At 39.3% G+C, this 26,380-nt stretch overlaps 1 protein-coding gene across 1 annotated transcript in view; it reads right to left on the minus strand.

Annotated features, from left to right (window-relative positions):
- The window catches only part of LOC126176520 (leucine-rich repeat serine/threonine-protein kinase 1), a 389,495-nt gene that overhangs the window by 361,691 nt on the left and 1,424 nt on the right, over positions 1 to 26,380 (minus strand). The window contains exons 2-3 of the mRNA XM_049923710.1: positions 14,644 to 14,800; positions 14,498 to 14,538 (exon numbers count right to left, since the gene is read on the minus strand). Coding sequence (XP_049779667.1) covers positions 14,498 to 14,538; positions 14,644 to 14,800 — 198 coding nt within the window. The remainder of the gene's footprint in view (positions 1 to 14,497; positions 14,539 to 14,643; positions 14,801 to 26,380) is intronic.

Raw genomic sequence — 26,380 nt, forward strand, 5'->3', positions numbered from 1 at the left:
ATAATCCTGACTGACACAAGCAATTGGCACTGTTCTTAGCCAAAGGGAGGTAGGTAAAGACCTCGTTGCATACACATCCAGAAATCTGAGCAATGCTGAATAAACTTATAGCACAACTGAAAAAGAGTTATCAGCCATAGTTTGGGCAGTCCAACATTTCAGCTTGCATGTGTTTGGCCATAAGTTTACCATGTGTACAGATCGTAAACCACTGCAGTGGCTCACAAATATTAGCAATCTGTCCTTACATTTAAAGAAGTTCAGACTAAAATCAGAGGAGTGTGATTGCAAAAATGTATACAAAAAGAGCAAAAATGAGCAGGTAGCTGATGCACTGGTTAGAATAAGGGAGGTACAGTCAGCTGATGCCAAAACTGGGGAAAATGGAAGGCAGGAAAAGTCTACAGTCAAGGAAAATGAATGGCAGGAGATTACTGCTGAAGAAAAAGTGGAAATTTTGCGGCAATTCCATGATGCACCCATAGATGGTCATCACGGAATCACAAGAACATAATTTTTAAAAAATTTAAAAAAAGATGACATAAATACCGTTGGTCGCACCACCAACGTCAAGGGGTGTTTAGTAAATGTGATATTGATATTGTCGGTCCGTTGATGGTAACACATAGAAATAATAATTACATAGTAACACTAAAGGATGCTGCAACAAAGTCCATAGTAGCAGAACTGATATAAAAGCAGGGTTCAGGTACAGTGGCTCATATCCTTGAGGAAATAATCATTTCGAGATGTGGGAAACTGTCAGTAATACTGAGTGACACTACAGAAAGCGAGCAGATTGTAAAAGACTGGTAGGCTAAACACTACTTCTTACAATCTCCAGTCAAATGGAGCATTGGAAAGAGTACATACAAATACAGTGGAATTTCTGAGTCATTGCATCAACAGGGTGCAATCAGATTGCAACCAATGGTTCCAATTTGTGGTATTTGTGAATAATACCACTCCCCAGAGCACAAAAAATTAAACATCACAAGTTGTTTTTCAGCACACAATGTAACATACTGTGTGCATTGCAAAAAGGTGCCACAGGTGTCAGTTATAATTACAACATTACGTACCTGAATTTAAAGAGATCAGACAGATGCACCAATGTGCCATGGATTATAACAAACAGTGTAAAGAGAATAATTAGGAGTACTATGATAGAGATCAGAATTCAAAAGATTTTAAAACAGGTGATCAAGTTCTATTATACAATGAAAGAGTTAGAAGGGGTAGAAAGCATAAGCTAGATACACAGCGACACTGTGGTAAGGTCAAAAAAGCTGAAATGTGGTCATTAGTTGAAAGAGAAACAAATTTTTAATGGTGCATGCCAATAGATTAAAGGAGTTCTACTAAAATAGAAGTTTTATTTGAATTTCAGATGAAGAAACTGACGAGTGTGTTGGGCCTGATGAACTGTATTGCCGCGGTGTAGACCATTGGACAATATCAGGGTTTTGGCAAAGATAAGTTTCCTTTGTCACCAGGATTATGTTACAATAGTTACAGCAAAGTACAAATTTATAGTGTGAAATGGAAAATCTGTAGCTATGCTCATTTCAGGGAGCTTCATGGGAAATCTAATAAGGCAGAGAGACTGACACATTTATCTGTATTTATTTTTAAAAAAAGTTAACAAGTTTGGGAATAAGTGAGCAAGAAAGTACAACCATAGAACAAACCTTAGAATGACATGTGATAAATATCAAGACTTTGCAAGATATAACTGGACTATTAACAAAATGTGAAACACAGAGGAAACGAGGTGTCTTAAATTTCATGAGGGAAATTAGTAAAATGTTGTCTGGGATATTAGATAAAAAGGATGCCTTACATTTCAATTCAAATATTGATTTAATTGAAAATGAAAAGAGGTAATTGCTTAAGTTGACCAAAGAGCAAGTAACAGTCAAAGCAACTTTAAAAAGTTTGAGTCACACAGTAGCTAACCTTCATGGTAACAAGGAAATCACTGTCAAGACTGTGGAAAGGCTTCATGGATACTTGAATGAATTTGCTAATAGCACTGATCAGATGATACAGTTTTTAAGCTGTGATCACTACTTTCAATGAACAGTTAATACAATTTGTATCAATACATAATGAGTCAGAGCAAATGCACACAAAGAAACACTGGAACCTCACCTAATAATTCAGTACAAATAGTTAAATACTTGCATTTATTTGGAATGGCATTACAGACAAGGAGTGCCAAATCGCTCCAACAGAACAGAGTGGACGCCAGTTGTTATGCATAAGTGAGGTTGATAGGTGTTTATGTCTGGTCATATATTAAGCTGTGTACTGAATGTCCCATTAGTGGAAAATTAAGGGTTTCATTTGTACAGAGAACTACCCATACCTTCCAAAACTGAAGGAAATCAAAATACATTCATGTACACACAACCACAGAGAGATTATATGTTAACAGACAAGCCAAAGCAGTATCATGCAAAACTGAGCAACAACTAACTGATGTGTAAAGAGATAGATTACAGTCACAAAATTTGCAAGCAAAAGTTTATTTTAATGTCCACTTATGATCATTAACCATGTGAAGCTACAATGCTTCAACCAGTATGAGAAATTCCCAAGGACTGCATTAAGAAGTTTGCAAAATTATATGATAGTATTTGGACTCCCCTGAGTCAGGAACAATGGTTATTATGTCCCGAAAGGGGAAGGCTTGACAATTCTGTGTAATAACGACAAGCCAAAAGATGTACTGGCTAAAGATATATGGAAACTTACATTTTATGGCAAATGTAAAGAATATGGAACACAGGTGTTCATATAGTCTAAACAAATAAAAATAATTAATGTGACCAATGAGGATATTGTTCTGGCTCTAAATATGTAGACTGACTGCTGCTGTATAATAAACAAGGAATGGAGGAACATTTCTGAGTTGAAGTTGGACACGCCAATGAAGCATGTAATATAACAATACAGCTTAACATTTTGGTCCAAGCTGCCAGTGTTGGTAGTCGTGTGTGCAAGATATGCCTGCTTGTGTGAATGAATGTTGTGTTTTTCTTTTTCTGATGAAGGCTGTGGCCGAAGGCTTATATGTGTCTTAATTGTGTCTGTCTGCAACATAAAGGGTCATCTTCATGGTAAGTAGCAATCTATCTTCCCTATATTGTTAATACAGCATTTAGATGACCTTAGTGTAACAGCTCATAAAATAGCAGAAACAGAGGAGGAAACAGCTTTCCGAGAGCAGCATATTTACTCAGAAATGTCTTGGAATCACAATTTGTTTCTGTCCCACACAGGTGTTGTACTTCATTGAAAGACACTTTCAGTTGTGCCTGTCTTTAGCATAACATGTCTTCCTTATGGTAAGTAGCAAGCTATCTTTTTCTACATTGCAAATAAATATTGATGTGTAAATGCACAGGTGACATAAAATACTGCTGTGCACAGGTGACATAAAATATTGCTGTGCATATGTATTGTGGGAAACATTTTAACCAATGATTTATATTGATGTTTCTATGTGTTTCTAAGTGCAGTGAAAAATGAAACGAAGTTTTATGTTGATGTTTAAATGAGCAAGCAAAAGTGAAGTGAAATATTAACTGCACTAAGTGCAAAATGTAAAGAGAACTAAACTGATTACAAGAACGCATATGTCACATTTAGGGCGCAGATGATCTAACCACAACAGAAGTCAGATTGCAAATTTATTGTCAAGTGACTGTCAACAAATTTTTCCTATGAGGACAAATGTCATCTTTGCATCGTTTTGCTAGTACAGTAAACTCCCGTTTATCTGAAATGATCGGGGTGACAGAAACAGAGGAGGAAACAGCTTTCCGAGAGCAGAATATTTACTCAGAAATGTCTTGGAATCACAATTTGTTTCTGTCCCACACAGGTGTTGTACTTCATTGAAAGACACTTGTCAAGTGTCAAAATTTCAGATAAACCGAAGTCCCCGTTTTCACACATTAAACACCCCAAATTGCGTCAATGCCGTGAAATATGATTGTAAAACGTGCATAGGGTATGTAGAAAGTTATTGATATGGTTGTGAATAAGCCTGCATGTTTTTAACTGAAAAAATTGTGTTAACGTGTTAAAAAGGTGCCACAGTATGAATGAAAACTCTAAGCTTTTAAATGCTGAATAACGAAGCAAGTTTATTTTGTGTTCTTACAGAAAAAGTCCGACTTATTTGGCAGCAAGAAAAAACAGAAGTTTTAATTTTACAACCTACTGTTCTGAATAAAAAATAAACTACCGTACAAAATTAAGAAACAAATCTAGAGATTACTCAAAGGAATGAAAAGTTTGTCTAGAGGAACTTTAAAGTAAAAAGACAAAAAACTTTTAACTTATGGGCATTGAAGTTCTAGGACACTTCATTAGAATTTACTTTTCAGTAAAAAAGTCTATAATTGTATTCTGGTTTTTGGCATGAGAAGCTTTTGTTGCAGCAATATATCTCCAACATTGGAAACAAACGAATTCGGGATAAGTCGCCTCCTCCTGTTGGCTGATGTACGCCAGGGTGGTTTGGATCGCTTTGTCGCCAACTGTGTGAGGAATCTTTTTCTTTGCTTCATCATTAGAGACATATTCTTCTGACGCTTTCTGCTTGGTCGCAACTTGGATGATTTCTTCCTCAATCAAATCAAAAAATTTGTTTTCCATCCACTCTTCAACGTCTTCGAAGATTTCGTCTTCACAACCTGGTAGCTTCTCCAGTAAATTCACCAAAATTACATCATTTTCATCTGTTTCTGGCACGTCAGCTTAAGTTAGTGTTGCCTCCTTCTTCCCACCACTGATGAGTTGCCTTATGACCTAAGAGTTTTTTCCATGCCCTAAAGAGAGAAATCGGAGGAATTTGATTCCAAGCTTCAGCAATCCAATGGATCGATTTTTTTAAGAGCTTGCACAAAATCTTTTTCAGCATCAATCGCACCGATTAAGAATTCCAGCAGCTTGCATCCGTAATGTTTTTTCATTGCCTCAAGAACATCTTTGTCCATTGTAGAGATGTGACATTTGGTGAGAGAAATACAGCTTTCACAACCCCATTTTTAATCACCTGGGTGAGAAGGAGCGTTGACCACAACAAGTAGTGCTTTCCGAGGAAGTCCATTTTCCTCCATGTATTTTTCTACAGCTGGAACAAACTCTCCCTGGAACCACTCTTTGAAGATGGCACTGTTCAGCTATACCTTAGACTGATTTGTGTACCACAATGGCAAAGGTTTATCAGCTGGCTGCCATCTTAATGCTCTTGGCTTTTTGGATCTGCCAATTAAATTAGGGTGCAATTAATGACTGCCAGTGGCATTACTGCATGTGAGGACAGTAGCTCTTTCTTTGCTTTTTCTATATCCAGATGCCGTTTTTCTAGTTTAGAGACAATGGTTTCTGTTCGCAACATTTTATAATTCAACCTGGTTTCATCACTGTTAATAAGTTGATCACCAGTATAACCACCTTTGTCAATGATTGTGTGCAGTTTCTTCTTAAAATCAGCGATAGTGGCTTCATCCCCGGATAATGATTTGTGCTGATGGCAATTTCATGAATGGCATGCCGCCTCTTGAACCAATCCAGCCAGCCATCACTTCCGAGGAATTCTTGCTCCTTTCCTTCAATCAGCTCATAAAAACTCTTCACTTTTTGACAAAGTACAGGACCTGAAACTGGCACACCTTTGTCTCTTATTTGTTTGTACCACAAAAACAAGACCTCTTCTAACTGAGGATGTGCACCTTTTCTCATTGTTTTTTGAGATTTCACTGTGCTGCCTGACACTTTGGACGGAAAAATTTTTTTCAAGTTATGATCGACTTGTCTTCCAATCAGTAATCGTATTCCTACCAATGTTCAAATCCACACAACCTTCGCAGGTCACTCACCAGCATCAATTCTCTGAAAAGTGCAAAGCTTTTGTTCCAATCACATTCTTTTTTTGTTTCACACTCGTAGTCATGTTCAGTGTCTTTTTTTTTTTTTTGCTGACACTCGACTGATTCTCTTTTGGTTTTTGGCCATTTTTAAATCTGGACATTTTAAAGCATGTAGAGTAAACACGAAACATTAAATAGAAAACACACATGTAAGACTTGACAACAATCGAAGAGCACTAGACAAAGGTTTTGAGTTTTGAAACCACACTGTGGCAGTCATCGCATGAAAACATTTGATACATCTATCCCCTCTCCCCTGTCCTACCCAAGACCATGCAGCAACACAACAGAGCATTGCACGTTCACTATTAAACTGTTAAATGCTTGGCTTTGTCTGATGTACCGATACCAGGCAAAAAGTGTTTGCCGCTGCACTCTCATTGTCGGTTTCAACAGGGCTGTTGTGCTGCATAGAGCAATACTGTATGTACTGTACATCCAGGGAGTTCCAGTAGATGGCAATGGCACGAAACCACACAATACGAACAAGAAACACGCTAAAACTTCAACCAACACTCACACAAATTGACAACACTCAGACTTTTGACAAGTGCCAGTGCACTGATTAGCAGTAGACTGCCGGAAAACACCAGCAAATGCATGGTTCCAGGTGCAAACAAGTTGAAACTTGTCAAGTGTCAGTCTAGGTAGCCAAAAGCGTAGCAGCACGATGCGTCAGACAGCACCAATAAGAGCAGCAAAAATTGGAAAAATTTGTTTGGATAAAGCAGATTTCGGATAAACGCAATTTGGATAAATGGGAGTTTACTGCATGTTCTCTCATCTGCAAATAATGACTTTCATGGTGGGAAATCTTAAAATAGCATGGATGGAACAGTTATTCTCATAGCTTTTTGTTTGCATGGAAGTCCAGTTTGGTGCAGCAAAAGCTGTGAAGTTTTTGCAAAAATAGTATTTCCTTGTACTGTTCATAATAAATAAAATGCTGTTTAATAACACACTTGTCTGTATCATCAATGAAATATTTATTGTGTCCATTTTACTTATTCTCCTTTGGGGCAGATACTTGAATACTGTTCAATGCGCCATCATTCCCTCCTTCCGTAATTTGCACACCGCTGACTTACTTATATCTGCTTGTAATCATTTGATTGCTCATTCCATTGCCTTCTCTGCAGCACTAAAATACTTCTCTCATTCTCACTGTCAGTAATATTAATGACATTAACAGCAGTTTGTCACAGTTTATTGTGAAGGTATTTTCCACTATCACTTTTAGCACCACACTGCAAGGTAATAGCACACCCTAATTTGATCTGTAATATAACTGTAAATAGACCAACATAGCTCCTGCTATACTCAGGAAACCAGTTCATGTTGCAGAGTAATACTTGCAAAAGTAGGTCAAATGTACAGTGAAATTTAAGAAACGTTTTAGGGAAAATAAAAGATAGGCTCTCTGCTGACACAGGAGGAGAGAAAAATCTAGAGAAGAAGACACATGATATGCTAAAAAAGAGAGAAAAAGGCAAAAACTGACTAGCGCAGTATCAAAACAGTAAAAAAAAATTATAAAAAAAGGACACAAATAAAAAGGATACAAAATGGGCAATAAAAGAAATAATATTTGCATACTAACAGATATACAGCACACTGTAATCAGGATGTACTCGTAAGATTAAGTATTTGTTTAATATTGTCACATAGAAGCACCAGAGTTTTCACTTCACAAATCTGAAGAAGTTGTGGCTCAAGTTTTTCTAGCTGCTGATGCATTGCACAGGATTGATTAATTTCCCCTTCTCCAAAAAAATCACCATGTTCTACAGGCTCTGAATTCCAAAAGAAAATTTCCATCACTTTCCTTGTGGATACAGCTTTAAATTTTTTTTTTCTTAGGCTGTGCTGTCAATTGCCATTATTTTTTATTTAAGTTTGAAGAAATCAGCCCATGTCATCATAGTTTTTTCTTTCTGTTTTGAAATGATGCAACAAATTGTTGGCTACTGTTTTCCTTGAAACTTTATTACTGCTAGTTGTCATCTGCGGTACCTGTCATGCTCAAAACCTTTCGAAACCCTTTATCAATAATGGTAACTACACTATGTTCAATGATGGAAAGCTCCAACATTTTTTAGCTGTTCTCCAACAGTCAATGCAAATGATATCTCATTATGGAGGCTGTTTTTGGTGAAGTCATTAGAGAGCTTGGGCATTCACTACACTTCTGATTAGCTGATATTCATACTGTTGCTTCCATTTAATGAAAAAACCCAGTGTCTGACTCTGCTGATATCCATTGTAGTAGCTCCCAACTTCACTCACTCATTTAAATCTGGGTTCTACCTGCAGAACAGAGTAATTTCATCAGAAACCAATGTGTGATTCACATACCAGCAGTGTCCATTTTCTCAAACCCTTCTTCACTGTATTCTGTTGCAGGGAGATGCTTGTGCAAGGTTATTGTAAATGACTGAAGCAATTTCATAAAATCACTACATATGCATTAACTGACAATATTGTGAGAAAACTCGACACTCATATAGAAAGCTCAAGAAGTTTTGCACAGTAGCAGCTGCACTTCAGATTTCTGCCATGAGAGTGCAGGAGTGAGCAGTTTGGCAAGATGGTGGCAGGCATCAAGAAAATTTATGTTGTGCTTGAAATGCATTAACATCAGTATGCCGCAATGGTGCAATGAAACTTCAGAATAAAGTTCAACAAATATCCACTAATTGCCAACTCCATTTGGCAATGATACGCACACTTTAAATTTTCAGTATACATCTGCAAGGGCAAATCAATGGGCTGACATATAGCAAGCGAAGAAACGGTTGACAGCATGCAGGAGAGTTTCGCATGTAGCCCACAGAAATTTATGAAGAGAGCAAGCAGAAAGCTGAACATATCACAGCTGACCATCTGGAAAATCTTAAGGAAATTGAAATTGAAGCCTCCTGCTTGCAATTACTACAAGCCCTGAATCCTGAAGACAAAATCAGATACTCTGGATTTTCAACACAGTTGTAGAAGTTTATGGAAGAGGATGAGTTTTGTGAGAAATTCATCTTCAATGATGAAGCAACATCTTTGTGACAGGCACAATGTGTGAATCTGGGGGACAGAAAATCCCAACACTATCATGCAGAACACTCAGGTCTCAACAAAAGTTAATGTGTTCTGTGCAGTCTCACAGCTTAAAGTTAGGGTCTATTTTTCTTCTGCTAAAAGATCGTTACAGGACATTTGTATCTGGACATGGTGGAAAACTGGCTCATGCCACAACTTGAGCCTGACATGTGGACCTCATCTACCAACAGGATGGTGCTCCACTCCACTTTGATCATGATGTTTGCGAATTCCTAAACAGGAAACTGAGAAATCGATTGATCGGTCAAGGTGGATTGATGATCACCAATTCATGTCAAGGCCTCTCGACCTACATCATCATCATCATCATCATTTAAGACTGATTATGCCTTTCAGCGTTCAGTCTGGAGCATAGCCCCCTTATAAAATTCCTCCAAGATCCCCTATTCAGTGCTAACATTGGTGCCTCTTCTGATGTTAAACCTATTACTTTAAAATCATTCTTAACCGAATCCAGGTACCTTCTCCTTGGTCTGCCCCGACTCCTCCTAACCTCTACTGCTGAACCCATGAGTCTCTTGGGTAGCCTTGCTTCTCCCATGCGTGTAACATGACCCCACCATCTAAGCCTGTTCGCCCTGACTGCTACATCTATAGAGTTCATTCCCAGTTTTTCTTTGATTTCCTCATTGTGAACACCCTCCTGCCATTGTTCCCATCTACTAGTACCTGCAATCATCCTAGCTACTTTCATATCCGTAACCTCAACCTTGTTGATAAGGTAACCTGAATCCACCCAGCTTTCGCTCCCATACAACAAAGTTGGTCGAAAGATTGAACGGTGCACAGATAACTTAGTCTTGGTTCTGGCTTCCTTCTTGCAGAAGAGAGTAGATCGTAGCTGAGCGCTCACTGCATTAGCTTTGCTACACCTCACTTCCAGTTCTTTCACTATGTTGCCATCCTGTGAGAATATGCATCCTAAGTACTTGAAACCATTCACCTGTTCTAACTTTGTTCCTCCTATTTGGCACTCAATCCATTTATATTTCTTTCCCACTGACATTACTTTCGTTTTGGAGATGCTAATCTTCTACCATAGTCCTTACATTTCTGATCTAGCTCTGAAATATTACTTTGCAAACTTTCAATCGAATCTGCCATCACAACTAAGTCATCCGCATGTGCAAGACTGCTTATTTTGTGTTCACATATCTTAATCTCACCCAGCCAGTCTATTGTTTTCCACATATGATCCATAAATAATATGAACAACAGTGGAGACAGGTTGCAGCCTTGTCTTACCCCTGAAACTACTCTGAACCATGAACTGAATTTACCGTCAACTCTAACTGCTGCCTGACTATCCATGTAAAGACCTTTAATTGCTTGCAAACGTTTGCCTCCTATTCCATAATCTCGTAGAACAGACAATAACTTCCTCCTAGGAACCCGGTCATATGCCTTTTCTAGATCTATAAAGCATAGATACAATTCCCTGTTCCACTCATAACACTTCTCCATTATTAACCGTAAGCTAAAGATCTGGTCCTGACAACCTCTAAGAGGCCTAAACCCACACTGATTTTCATCCCATTGGTCCTCAACTAATACTCGCACTTTTCCTTTCAACAATACCTGAGAAGATTTTACCCACAACACTGATTAAAGAGATACCTCTGTAGTTGTTACAATCTTTTCTGTTTCCATGTTTAAAGATTGGTGTGATTACTGCTTTTGTCCAGTCTGATGTCACCTGTCCCGACTCCCAGGCCATTTCAATTATCCTGTGTAGCCCTTTAAGACCTGTCATTCCACTGTATTTGATGAGTTCCGACTTAATTTCATCCACCCCAGCTGTTTTATTGCACTGCAATCTTTTGACCATTTTCTCCACTTCCTCAAATGTGATCCTACTTCCATCATCATTCCTATCCCATTCTACCTCGAAATCTGAAACATTACTGATCGTATTTTCACCTACATTGAGCAACTCTTCAAAATATTCCCTCCATCTGCCCAAGGCATTTCAAAATATTCCCTCCATCTGCCCAAGGCATCCACAGGATTCACCAGCAGTTTTCCTGACCTGTCCAAAATATTTGTCATTTCCTTCCTACCTCCCTTTCGAAGACTGCTAATTACGCTCCAGAATGGTTTTCCAGCAGCTTGACCCATAGTCTCCAACCTGTTTCCAAAGTCTTCCCAAGATCTCTTCATGGTTGCTGCAATTATCTGTTTGGCTTTGTTTCTTTCTTCAACATAACTTTCTCTGTCTACCTGAGTTCTAGTATGTAGCCATTTTTGATACGCCTTCTTTTTCCTTTTACAGGCTGCCTTGACTGTGTCATTCCACCAAGCTGTTTGCTTCATCCTACTTTTACACACTACTGTTCCAAGACATTCTTTAGCCACTTCTAGCACTGTGTCCTTGTACCTCGTCCATTCCTTTTCCAATTACTGTAATTGACTACATTCAACTAACTGGTACCTTTCTGAGATCGCTGTTATGTATTTGTGCCTGATTTCCTTATCCTGAAGTTTCTCCAGTCTTATCCTCCTACATATGGACCTGACCTCCTGCACTTTCGGCCTCACAATCCCAATTTCACTGCAGATTAAATAATGATCAGCGTCATCAAAGAATCCCCTGAATACACGTGTGTCCCCCACAGCCTTCCTGAATTCCTGATCTGTTCTTATATAGTCAATGACAGATCTGGTTCCCCTGCCTTCCCAAGTATACCGGTGAATGTTCTTATGTTTAAAAAAGGAGTTTGTGATTACTAAGCCCATATTGGCACAGAAATCCAAGAGTTGTTTCCCGTTCCTGTTGGCCTCCATATCCTCTCCAAATTTACCCATAACCTTTTCATACCCTTCTGTTCGATTTCCAATCCTGGCATTAAAATCACCCATGAGCAGAACACTGTCCTTGTCCTTTACTCTAACAACTACATCACTGAGTGCCTCATAAAAACTATCCATCTTATCTTGATCTGTCCCTTCACAATGCGAATATACTGACACAATCCTAATTTTCTTGCTAGACACTGTCAAATCTATCCACATCAGTCGTTCGTTTACATACCTTATTGCAACTATGCTGGGTTCCATTTCTTTCCTGATGTAAAGCCCTACCCCCATTGTGCTATTCCTGCTTTGGCTCCTGACAGGTAGACCTTGTATTCTCCCACTTCCTCTTCTTTCTCACCCCTTACCCGAATGTCACTAACAGCTAAAACGTCCAGCCCCATCTTACTTGCAGCCTCTGCCAGCTCTACCTTCTTCCCAGAGTAGCCCCCATTGATATTAATAGCTCCCCATCTCATTACCATTTGTTTGCCAAGTCGTATCTTAGGAGTCCCTGGTTTGTCAGTTAGAGGTGGGACTCCGTCATCTCCAAAGGTACGAGGCATTTTGCTCTCATTGTTGCCAGCGTCATATTTAAAGTACCAGGGAAGCAGGTTGCTAGCCTTACTTGCTCCGAGTCCCATTGGGTTTTACCCCTAACGGTTGAGGGACTAACCGGTGGATTTGGTAGTCTTTGCCGTATGAGCACAAAGGTGACCACAACTCAGAATATGTCCGAGATGCCCAGCCTTATTCCAAAGTAACTGGTATCCCGACTGTCGGGACCACTTACTTGGCCACTCATACGTTGCCCGTGGTTCATGAACTAGAACACGACTACAGGAACCCACACCGTGAACCACCTACACCCACGCAATTTTTTTGAGTGAAGTTATGTGAAAGATTAAGTGTTTACACCTCCTCTAAAATCAAACGTACCATACTGTGAGCTCATATCAACAGGGTTTTTAACAGATTGACAGGAACACACTAAGTCAGACTTGGGGAGAACTTGCAGTGGTATGGGGTACCCTCCGCCTTGCATCAAACAGTGGCTTGCAGAGTATTTATGTATATGTAGATGTTATGAACTTGATATCTGCAATGTCAGTAGGGGCGGTATTGCACCACTAAAAAAAGCTAATTTGAGTAATGAAATTTTTGGAATACATTTGTATATGTAACTTTTTTTATGTGATTAAAATTTCAAGATCATAGATTAACGTAAGCCACTGCAAATGAGACATGCTGGTACATTAATAACCAGTGTAATTACCAGACTGTTGAATTCAAGCATGCAAACATGCATGCATTGTGTTGTAAAGGTGCCAGCTGTCAGTTTGGGTGAAGGAATTCCATGCCTGTTGCACTTGGTTAGTCAAGACAGCGATGGGTAATGCTGGTAGTGGATGACGCTGGAGTTGTCATCCGATTATGTCCCATATGTGCTCAATTGGAGATCTTGTGATCAAGCAGGCCAAGGCAATATGTCTATGATCTGTAGAGCATGTTGGGTTACAATAGCGGTTGGTGGGTGAGCATTATCCTGTTGGAAAATACTCCCTGGAATCTGTTCATGAATGGCAGAACAACAGGTTGTATCACCAGACTGACATGCAAATTTGCAGTAAAAATGTATCGGATAACCATGAGAGTGATCCTGCTGTCATCTGAAATTGCACCTCAGACCATTACTCCAGGTGCACGTCCAGTATGTCTAGCATGCACACAGGTCGTGAGCCAGACCTCAACTGGCCTCCTCCTAACCAACACACAGTGAGCACTAGCACCAAGGCAAAACCAGCTTTCATCAGAAAACACAACAGACACCCATACTGCCCTCCAATGGGTTCACGCTTGATACCACTGAAGTTGCAAATGGTGGTGGTCTGGAGCCAGTGGAATGCACTCTACGGAGCACTTGGATTGGACCTGTCCTTGATGTAACTGATTTGTAACAGTTCATTGTGTCACTGTGCTGCCAACCGCTGCTCAAATTGCTGCTGCAGATGCAGTACAATGTTCCACAGCCAATACACCGAACACGATGGTCTTCCCTCTCCGTAGTGCCATGTGGCTGTCCAGAGCCTGGCCTCCTTGCAACTGTACATCCTTGTGGGAACCTCTACCAGCAACCATGTACAGTGGCTACATTCCTGCCAAGTTTTTTCTGTAGTACTGCAGAAGGAACATCCAACTTCTCACAGCCCTATTACATGACCCTGTTCGACCACAGAAAGGTGTTGACAGCATCATTTTTGCCTTCACAGTATTTTTGCACTGTAATATAGCTACAGTAAACCTGTGAAATTGCTTCAGTAATTTATAATAACCTAGTATTTCAAATGAGGGTAGAAGGATATTACAGTACTGGCATACACATACAATATCTCACATATTAGCTTCTCTACAAGTCTGTGACACCAATTATGAGTAGCTATTTAAGTAAAAACATTACAGTAACTTCCTGATGTAGCTATACACTTCAGGTTCATTACGTGGTACATACACAACACACTTTCAAAGCATTCACTTAATGGTGTAGTTCGATAACACAAGCTTGTTAACAACACACAAGTAAAGGCCTTGCAGTGCATTCAAGAGTTAAAAAATACAAATAATTTATAACCCTAAAACCTTATTACCTTATTTTCACCTCTTATTCCACAGGCAATATTTGGATCAGCTGGAAAAAAAATTAATAAAATTTGTGTTACTGATGCTATACTTTGAAATTTATTACAGCAACACAAAAAGCAGAGAAACAAAAGAAAAAAATAAAGAAACATACCACCAGCATTTAACAAAACACTCAAGCAGCGGGAATTATCTGTAGTTGCTGCTGCGTGAAGAGGAGTTCGACCCCAAGAATCTTGACTGTTGATGTGTGCAACCTGTTCTCCACGCAATAAATCTTCCAACAATTCGGCATTATCCCATAATGCTGCCTGCAGAAAGAATAACTTACAATTACTGACTAACAACAGGGATATTTCACAAAATATACGGATTACAAAATACCACTCATGTTTCACAGGTCGATATATGTATGTAATGAAATTTTCTAATGTATATAAATCATACAAAAGAAGAAAACAAAGTTTATACCATAACACACAAATAAGAATACTGCATATACAACACATAGTTAGCTCAGGCCACGAGTATTTGGTATAATACTAAATTCACATGGTGTCAGTTTCACTAAATTCTCTGGCTAAAACTAAACTGACTTGCCATTAAACTACGCCAATGTGTCACTTCACTGCAATAACAGTATTCAAGAAAGAAGCATGAAATTATCCTCTATGAAACCTACAGACAGAAGACACAACATAAATATTAACTATTTAGTACATGGTACTTTTAATGTTCTTACACAGAAAAAAGATAGAACAAATCACATACTTTCTGTACCCAGAAAGCTGAATGACATGGAAGCGAAGCTGTACAAAGGAATTAAGGAGGAGACTATCTGTGGCAAAGAAAGCATTTGAAAAGGTGAAGCACTTGCTAAAAGCTAGAAGATTTCCAATAGAGCCAAGGAAAATATCTGCTAAAAGTTACACCTGATGTGGAACGTTATACAGCAGTGAACAGTGGACAGTAAAATATTTCAAAAGGTTTGAAATGTAGCTATGGAGAAAAATGGTTAAGGTGAAGTGGACTGATAGACTTAAGAATGAAGAACTAATGAAGAAAATAGGGGAAGGAAAGAGATTATTAAAATTGATCACAATGAGGAAAAACTCTTGGCTGGGACATTTACTGCATAGGAATTATTTACAACAAAGAATTATAGAGGAAAATGTGGAAGAAATGAGAGGAAGAGGTAGAAAAAGATTTGGAAGAAATGGACAAATATGATGAAGCATGATACTCACGAAAGGACATATAACAGAGAACCTCCAATTGAAATGTGGGATAACAGACACATTAAAGAAGAAGAAGTCAACTGTACTAACACCTGGCAAACTAAGCAACAGCTGACAAAGCATGTAAAATGTAGAACAGATTAAATCTTTCAGTGGTGACATTTTAAGTTGTATATCAAAAACTTGCATTTATGGGTTTAAAAACATGGAAGTGCAATCTATTTAGGCTCCACATCTTCCTTTAATGCCTGGGTAGCAATGTACATTGACACAATAAAAAATCATGGTAACACTTACATTTTTCAGTGTTTGCGTGCAGAGACGAGGGTGATTCAATAAGTACCCATGTTTGAAGAAAGACATTGTTGTTGACACAAACTGGCATTTCCATGTGTTAAAAAATTACTCTGATTTGTCACTTAGTTTGGATGGTTTTCACCCAGATGGAGAAAGTTTAGTGTCATTCAGTGATTCACTTTTTGCTTTTGGATGGGAAAATGCGTGTGATACAAGCAAAAACTCAATCCTAATTTAGGTGGCCGTTCATCACATATGACAACAGTTGGACACAAGATTATGAAAAGGATACTTGCTACTCATCATATAGTGGAGATTCTGAGTCACAGATAGGCTGAAAGCTTTGTTTGACAGTCTTTTTGTTGTGTCTGTCTGTGACTCAGCATCTTCACTATATGATGAGTAGCAACTATCCTTTTCATAATACTGTCATTATTCCATCCTGGACTTTCATTTTTTTTATTTTAACAGTTACAAACAGTGCAACAAATTTAAATATGGTCCAACATCTGTTTTTGATGAGGATCACCAGGATGCCCAGAAAATGAGGTTACCGTGGAAAGTGCATTGCAAATGGTATTTCCCATTTATTTCACATATGGAGCACTGAAGGAATGACTGCTTAAATACCTGTAGTTAGTATAAATTTATCTTCACTGTCCTTATGGGACAAATACATATTGGGCTGTAGTATATTCCTATATTTGTTGCTTAACATTCATTCATGAAACTTTGTAAATAGGATTTTGCAGGATAGCTGGCACTTATCCAAGCATCTGCCAGTTCAGGTTTTTCATATCTACAAGATGTTCTCTAGTGGATCAAATGAATGTGTGACCATCCACACTGCATTTTTCTGTATACCGGGTGATCAAAAAGTCAGTATAAATTTGAAAACTTAATAATCCACAGAATAATGTAGGTAGAGAGGTAAAATTGACATACATGCTTGGAATGACATGGGGTTTTATTAGACCCCCTCAAAAAAAAACAAAGTTCACTAAATGTCTGACAGATGGAGCTGGACAGCAAAATGTCAGTGACTGCAATGACAATTGTGTATAAAAGGAGCTATAATGAGAGAGAAAATCAGATGCGCCAACAGTCGCAGCATGTTGACGTGGCGCTTTTAGTGAAGCTGTATTATCAGAATGGGGAATGTGCTAGTTCAGCGTTACAATCCTAACGCCATAGGAAGGGGATTCGAACGGGTAAAGGTTCGTTGACAAATGTAGCTGTGGCGAGAATGATTTCGAAGTTCGAAGCCACGGGTCGTTTAGACGATAGACCCCGTAGTGGCCAACCGAACACAAGGCGTAATGCTGCTGAGACAGTTCAGGAAGAAATGGAAACTGTAGTTGCCTATGCACGGAGAAGTCAGCGCTCATGCAGTCGCACGTCGCACCGGCATTCCACACCTACTGTTTGGTTGGCACTTAGGCGTACCCTCCGATGCTATCTGTACAAAATCCATCGGCATCATGAACTGTTACCTGGCGATTTAGTGAAGTGGAGGGTATTTGTGGTGTGGGCATTTCAAAAGATGTCGGAAGATGACGATTGGTTGAGTAACGTGTTGTGGACCGCCGAAGCTCATTTCACACTCAAGGGTCTGTCAACGCCCACAACTGCAGAATTTGGGCTACCGAAAATCCTAGAACTGTCGCGGAAACTCCATTGCATGACGAGAAAGTCATGGTATGGGCTGGATTTACCACATCTACCGTTATCGGACCTTTTTTCTTCGAGGAAATGCGTGATTCTGATTTTGTAACTGCTACCGTGACGGGTGAGAGGTACACCGATATCTTACAGAATCGCATCATCCCCAGCCTGGCTGATAAACACCTGCTGGAACGTACGATGTTTATGCAGGATGGCGCTCCACCCCATATTGCTAGACGCATGAAAGATCTCTTGCGCGCATCGTTTGGTGATGATCGTGTGCTCAGCTGCCACTTTTGTCATGCTTGGCCTCCCAGGTCCCCAGACCAAAGTCCGTGCGATTATTGGCTTTGGGGTTACCTGAAGTCACAAGTGATGCTTTACAGTGCTGTTCACAACATTATTCCTCGACTACAGCTATTGTTCAGAAATGATGGTGGACATATTGAGCATTTCCTGTAAAGAACATCATATTTGCTTTGTCTTACTTTGTTATGCTAATTATTGCTATTCTGATCAGATGAAGCACCATCTGTCGGACATTTTTTCAACTTTTGTGTTTTTTTGGTTCTAATAAAACCCCATGTTATTCCAAGCACGTGTGTCAATTTGTACCTCTCTATCTACAATATTCCATGATTTATTCAGTTTTCAAATTTATACTGACTTTTTGATCACCCGGTACATCGATAACCCCTTACTGCCCTATTTGGTATGGGTCCTACACATCTGAGTAATGCTTTACAGTGTCTGACAAAAAGTGAAGGGCCCAAAAGACATTGTCAGATGTCAATGTAGCTTTCCATATGTACACACCATCAGCTTGTATGTAAAATGATCAGAGCTGCAATTCTCTGTGAGAGGTAGAAATCCGTCAGAGAGTGTTAGCGTTGTTCGTGTCTAGTGTTGTTACCAGACCTACTAGGGTATATGGGGGTGTGATGGTGTTGTGTGAACACTGTGATGGACATGGAGACACAGTGTACTAGTGTGAGACAGCATTAGCAGCACTTAACAGAGTTTGACAGTTTGAAAGGGGTCTCACAGTGAGTCTCCAGTTGTTCAGCAAATTGGGCAATATCCAGATTTGTGGGACACTCGCGTGTGATAGTGGCCCAAAGTTGGACTGCATAGGAACCAAAGGGCAGGCATGCTCGTCATCAAGATTCCAGTCACTCACATCTGAGCACCTCAAGAGAGGACTGCCACATTGTGTACCAAGCACATTGCATCCCCTTAACATCTGTTCCTGTTATCTGAGAACACATAAAGGACTCTCTGCAACATTTTGTGACACCCTGCACCTCTGGTTGAAGACTAGTAGCAGCCCGACTACAGAATTATCTTGTCATGCGTATACTGCCATTAATCTACATCTACATCTACAAGGATACTCTGCAAATCACATTTAAGTGCCTGGCAGAGGGTTCAACGAACCACCTTCACAATTCTCTATTATTCCAATCTCGTATAGTGCGCAGGAAGAATGAACACCTATATCTTTCTGTAAGAGCTCTTATTTTATCTTTCTGATCATTCCTCCCTATGTAAGTCAGTGTCAACAAAATATTTTCGCATTTGGAGGAGAAAGTTGGTGATTGGAATTCTGTGAGAAGATTCCGTTGCAACGAAAAGCGCCTTTCTTTTAATGATATCCATCCCAAAAGCTGTATCATTTCTGTGACACTCTCTCCCATATTTTGCGATAATAAAAACGTGCTGCCTTTCTTTGAACTTTTTCGATGTACTCAGTCAGTCCTATCTGGTAAGGATCCCACACTGTGCAACAGTACTCTAAAAGAGGATGGACAAGTGTAATGTAGGCAGTCTCCTTAGTAGGTCTGTTACATTTTCTAAGTGTCCTGCCAATGAAACGCAGTCTTTGGTTAGCCTTCCCCACAACATTTTCTGTGTGTTCCTTCCAATTTAAATTGTTCGTAATTGTAATTCCTAGGTATTTAGTTGAATTTACAGCTTTTAGATTAAACTGATTTATCATGTAACTGAAGTTTAACGCGTTCTCTTTAGCACTTTTTACCACAACACAAACAATTTTGTCTTGATTGGAGCCATGTCCAGGAAGCATGGACTCACTGGCGAGTAGGGCTAGTGAGGTGTCCCATTTTTTCTAATGTTTTGGAGAGGCACATCAATATTACTCCTGGTGTCATAGTGTATGAAGCCACAGGGTATGACATACGAGGTGTGGCAATAAAGAAACCAGACTCATGCGCCAACACTCTACTGAGAAAATGTACACAACTTAAATGTTGTCCCCTTCAGATGTAGTCCCCACCCCGATCGCTGCACTGCTCCATGTAAATTTTCCACTGTTGGAAGCAGTGTTGTAAGTCTTTTTCTTTTACGCTGTTGAGGAGGCTCATTACTTTTTCCTTAATTGCATCCATGGACTCGTACCCGATTCCTTTGAGTGCAGACTTCAGTTTTGGGAATAGAAAGAAGTTGCATGGGGCTAGGTCATGAGAATACAGTGGATGTTCCATTATTGGAATGTTGCTTTTCACCAAAACATCTTCACAGGCATCACATTATGGGCCAAAGCACTGTCTTGACAAAGAACCCAAGTGCGATTCATCCACAGATCTAGTCTCTTTCATCACACACATACATGGAGGGCCTTCAGAAGAGTTACATAATAAGCCTGATTGACAGTCTGACTTTCGGGCACCCAATTAATGTAAATAACCCCTCAGAAATCAAGGAAAATAATCATCATTGCTTTGAATTTTGATTTGCTCATATGTGCTTCCTTCTTCCTAGGGGATTGAGGACTCTTCCAATGCTTGGATTGTCGCTTAGTCTCTGGATTGTATTAGAATATTCATATTTCCCACACACAGTTACTTTGTTGGATAATCAGGGTCATTTTCAATGTTTTCAAGAGTGTCAGCACAGCAGTCCATTCAATGTCACTTTTGCTCGTTTATAAGGATGCTTGGCATCAGTTTAACGCAAATCTTTGTCATGCCCAGATCATCATGTAAAATCTAATGGTTTCCTTATTGATGCAGGCAAGGTCTGAAACTACTCAAACAATTCCACTGACCTTCTCCACAATCTCTTCAGTTTCTGAAGTGGAAGGGCAGTCTGATTTTTTATCATCTTCGGTGTCTTCTGTAGCATCCTTGAAACTCTTAACACAATCAAAACCTTGTGTGTCCAACACTGATCACCATAAACTTGTTTAAAAAAACTGTAAGTTTCTGTGGTGAATTTTCCAAGTTTTGTTAGGAATTCAATGTTAACACGTTGTTCCACTTTAGCGCATAGCACAGCTCTGATAGGGCTCAGACACATGACCCATTTCTAGGAAAACTTACAGCCAGACTAACCACCACAGTGACATGTAATTTTGTATGCGTGTCAGCAAGGGTCCACGGTTATTCCCCCAATATTCTCTTTTTCATCAATGAATCCAGAAATGCACACAACAACCAGTCCAGTTTCTTTATTGCCACACATGGCAAGTTGTGGACACCCTCTCATGTGAGAGTGTCAGATTGCCATTTTTTAAAAGGACAATACATGTCCACACTTGGCATGTGTCTCTATATACTGTCTGCGTGGTGATGAGGTACTCCTGTGGCCAACAAGATACCCAGATATGTCACCAGGATATGCGAGGGACCATCTCAGATGTCAACTCCCTACCAGTGCAAGTATCCAGGACACTGAGGACTAGTTACAACAGTTGTGGGCCAACTTTATGACAGCCTTTCCAATGGAATTTGTGCACGCGTCCAGGCCAGAGGGGGTGCAATATCATACTGATAAGTTGGCTCATACTGTCAAGTTCTTTCTAAATTTGACTCAACTCTTGTAATCACTAAAATAACATCACATTCCCACTCAATCCCATGAAGTTTTATTTCATTTGCGTTTCGAGTGCTTCGGTGTTTTTGTCAGACAGTGTAGGATGCAGTGTATGAATATTTTGCAAGAAATCTCCTTTGTAGACAGATTGCATTAACCCAGTATCATACCAACCAACTGAAGTCTGCTACCTGCATTACCCACAACTGAGCTTATGTTCCATACCATATCCCCACGAACATTAACACAGTGGCATTTGAATGAGTTGACCAATTCCAATGGAGATTCAATGATATTTGCAGTCACAGTAAATCAAAATGCTTCTCTCGACACGTAACCTGACACTTCACGATAATGTGACCAAGGATGACATTCTCAGGCAGTACAACATGACACCTACTGTTTAGAAGATGGGGGACCTATGTGGGTATGGGCATATACTTTGAGCAGGTCAAGAAATAATAACAAAAACCTGAGTTTTTGTTGAAAATTGTTAGTCAGTGATCTGTTGGGAGTCTGAGGCAACACTGGCTTGATACCCTCCATGTAGACCTCTTGATAGCAAGTCTCCATCCTGACGAAGCACAATATCGTGACAAGTGGAGATGAAGAGGCAAACGGGCGAATCCCATTAAATTGTGGGACAAATGTTGAGAAAGAAGATGCTTTTTGGAAGTGTACAATTTAATAGTTCTGAACATTAAATGCAAGTCACCAGTCTTTGCAACACTTTGAAATTGCATCAAGATCTGGTTGAATGTTAAGTCCTTTTTTCTTTCAGACTGTACATCATTATCAATGAGTGTCATCACCTTAAAAAGTCTGAGGTATATTATTAATATACAACATGAGTTAAAACATACTTCCCTGGGACACACCTGAAGTTACTCCTACATCTGTTAATAAATTGTCTTGTTAGGCACATTCTGCATTCTCTGGCCAAGACACTCTCAATTCCATAACAAATTTTGTTTGACAACCCATATGCCAGAGTACACTCTTTCAAATTATGAAAGTAGCTGGAGTACAATACAGGAAGTGAATGTTTATATACAACTTGTACAGAAACCAGACAGCAGTTAAACTAGAGTCAAGGGGCATGAAAGGGAATCAGTGGTTGAAAAGGTTGTGGCCCATCCCCGATGTTATTCAATCTGTACATCGAGCAAGCAGTAAAGAAAACCAAAGAAAAATTTACAGAAGGAATTAAAGTTCAGGGAGAAGAAATAAAAAAACTTTGAGGTATGCAGATTACACTATAATTCTGCCAGAGACAGCAAAGAACTCTGAAGAGCAATTGAGCAGAATGGACAGTGTCTTGAAAGTAAAATATACAATTAACATTGACAAAAGCAAAACAAGGATAATGAAGTGCAGTCACATCAGGTGATGCTGAAGGAATTAGATTAGTAAATGAGAGACTAAAAGTAGTAGATGGGTTTTGCTGTTTGGGCAGCAAAATAACTGATGGTGACTGAAGTAGAGAGAATATAAAATGTAGACTAGCAATGACAAGATTAGTGTGTCTGAAGAAGAGAAATTTGTTAACATCAAATATAAATTTAAGTGTTTGGAAATCTTTTTTGAAGGTAGCCTTGTATGGAAGTGAAACATCGGACAATAAACAGTTCACACATGAAGAGAATAAAAGCTTTTGAAATGTGGTGCTCCAGAAGAATGCTGAAGGTTAGATGGGTAGTTCATGTAACCCATGAGGCAGTACTGAAAAAAAAAAAAAAATTGAGGAGCAAAGAAATTTGTGGTATAACCTGACTAAAAAAGCGACCAGTTGGTAGGACACATTCTGAGACATCAAGGGCTTATCAATACAGTATTGGGGGAAATATGGGGAGTAAAAACCGTAGAGGGAGACTGAGAAATGACGATAGTACGCAGGTCCAAATGCTGTAGACTGCTGTAGTTATTCGGAAATGAAGAGGCTTTTCATGAAAAACAGGATGCAAAGCAGCTGTAAATCAGTCTTAGGACTGGAGACCACAACACAAACAACCCATATGATCATATATTCATTAATAAGTATTGGTGTTGTGCTGAGACAAATGTTTTTTGAAAGTCAGGAAATAGCGCATCCACTGAGCTGCCTTGCATTATGGCTTTCAGAACATCAGTAGACAAAAGTAGGATGGGATTCACAATGTGAATGTTTCTGAAATCCATGTTGGTTGGCATGGAGATACTTCATTACGTTAAAGCTCAGAAAACATTCAATGTTTCTGCAAGAGATGGGTGTGAAAGGCATCTACTGATCACAGACTTTCGTTTCCAGCACCTACAGTATATCACAGTTAAATACAGACTAACTCAGGAGTCCTTTTTAGTTTTAACCACTCCAACTATTTTTTAATGCTGCTGAGACTAGTATCTGGAGCTGCACTTCTGCATTTCCCCCTTGTAAAGCAACATTTGGAAATGGAGTTCAGCATTTCTACTTTTGCTTTGCTTCCTCAATTTCAGTTCTTGTGTCATTCATGGGTGTCTGGGCACTAAAGCACAAGTTAACAGCCTTTACAAACAACAGAATTTCTTAGGGTTTCTTGAGATCTTTAACAGTCTTTGTAGCTTTCCCTTCTGACAGACAAACATGTTTCCATTAGCACCTGCCACAGATCGAGAGCCCTATGCTTTATTTTACATTCAAGTGCAGTCATTCCTGTTTCTTTTGTAGTTTCTTTATAGAGACTGTATAACATGGATGGTACCTCCCATTGCAAACCTTTCTACTACATGCATGTATGTATCTAGTTCTTGGACAATTATTCTTCTAAACTTGAACTACAGTTCCTCTATAAGATCCTGCCCAGAGCCTCTCCTTGGGACATGACACTACTGTTTCTTTATCTAGGTTACTGAACTTATAAATATTTCTGCTTGTTTAAGTTTCCAGTTCTTTTTTGCCACAACTATCTCACAGTCATTGATACCAATTTCAACATGATTTCCTCAAAGAGGTCAGGTCTATTTGTTGCCATTAGATCTAATATATTACTGTTATGATTGAGCTTCCAAACTATCTGATCTATGTAGTTTTTAAGAGGATGCATTTTGTTTTGTGTCACAGAAAGATTTTGTCAAACCCACTGCTTACAGAACTATAACTACCCAATTGGTTGTTGGACAATTAAAGTCTCCTTCAATGACAACAGTATCATTGAGAAACATATGCACAGGTGGACTCAGGGTTTTCTCAAAAGTTCTGGTTATATTGGAGGGGGGGGGGGGGGCTTGGTAGTCTATAAAAGGAATCAATTTTTTCATTTTTATTTATTTATTTGTCCTTTGATCATTCAGCACAATAATATAGCACATGTCATAAATAATATATACATGTATAAACATGCACAAATTATGATAAGATTAGGTGAAGATAGGGCACGAAGTTGGCCATGGTCTTATCAAAGGAACCAGTCCAGCACTCATCTTAGCAACTTGACAAAACCATGGAAAACCTAAGTTGGGATGGCCGGACAGGGTAGAAACCCCACTTCTGCCAATTATGATCCAGTTGGTACTTTTTCACCAATTTATCACACTACCTGAGCACTTCACTTAATGGTATGTTTGGTTTTGTGTTTCTTGTCACTATGTACTGTACATACTTCTCTGCCATGATTACAGGTAAACCCTTTCCATAGCTTGTGGAAAAGATGAGTATTTTACCCTTCACCTTCTTATGACAATGCCTGATATGATTTCTGTAGTTTATAATTGTTTTTCCTCTGCAAGTTTGTGCATTCATGAATCTTAAACCTAGATTGTAATGTGAATGAAATCTGTCTATGCTTGCTTCGGTCAATTAAGCATTCTTTTATGACACTGCAGTCCTTTTCACACATTTTCACTGTCTTCAGACAGAGCTTTGCACCTGTTTTGTAATGGAACACTGTATTTCAGATCATGCAATACAGAACAAAAGTATCATTTACTCCCACTGCCTGAAGATTTTTGTCCACAAAATACCACTTTTGGTGGATCACCCAGACATTGCATCACATTCTCCAATGTACATTTACACATATGATTCAGGCAACAACTCCTCCAGTTGAAACCAGACGTCCATACAACCTGAACTTTCCAGACAATATTGGGTTTTCCTTTAATGTACTTCTCATAGTAGCAGTCCAGTTTTTGTTCAAATTTTAGATACCTTTTTACCCCATGTATCTTATATGTCAAGAATTTAAAAGAATGTATTCCAATCAATATTGCCAAAATTTCTCTAAATACACAAATGCTGTAAATGTAGGTTAGCCGTTCATCAGTCTATCTTCTACAGTAAGCCACAGTGTCAGCATAGTCATTCTCTGAAAATCCCGTGTGTGTGTGTGTGTGTGTGTGTGTGTGTGTGTGTGTGTGTGTGTGTGTGTAACTGCTAAGGTCATCAGTCCCTAAGCTTACACGCTACTTAACCTAAATTATCCTTAGGACAAACACACACACCAATGCCCGAGGGAGGACTCGAACCTCCGCCGGGACCAGCAACACAGTCCATGACTGCAGTGCCTTAGACCGCTCGGCTAATCCCGCGCGGCCCATGACTTATTAAACTGAGGATTCAGAGCTTCTCACATCTATCAACACCTACCTTTTTTGGAATTGGGATTATTAAAGTCTTCTTGAAGTCTGAGGGTATTTCTATATCTTACATATCAGGAGAGTATTTCTGTCACAGTTGATTCTTGCAACAAATGTCACCTATTAAGGAGGCCTTGTTTTGACGCAGATCTTTCTGCCTATTTCATCCACTGCTGCCTTCACTATTTCATCTGTCATAGCTGCCCATATGTATTATGAGGTGTTCCTTTCCCTGGCAACAGTTGTTTAAGAAATCCTAATATA

Source organism: Schistocerca cancellata, chromosome 1 (genome assembly GCF_023864275.1).
Source record: "Schistocerca cancellata isolate TAMUIC-IGC-003103 chromosome 1, iqSchCanc2.1, whole genome shotgun sequence".
NCBI classification, from domain to species: Eukaryota; Metazoa; Arthropoda; class Insecta; order Orthoptera; family Acrididae; genus Schistocerca; species Schistocerca cancellata.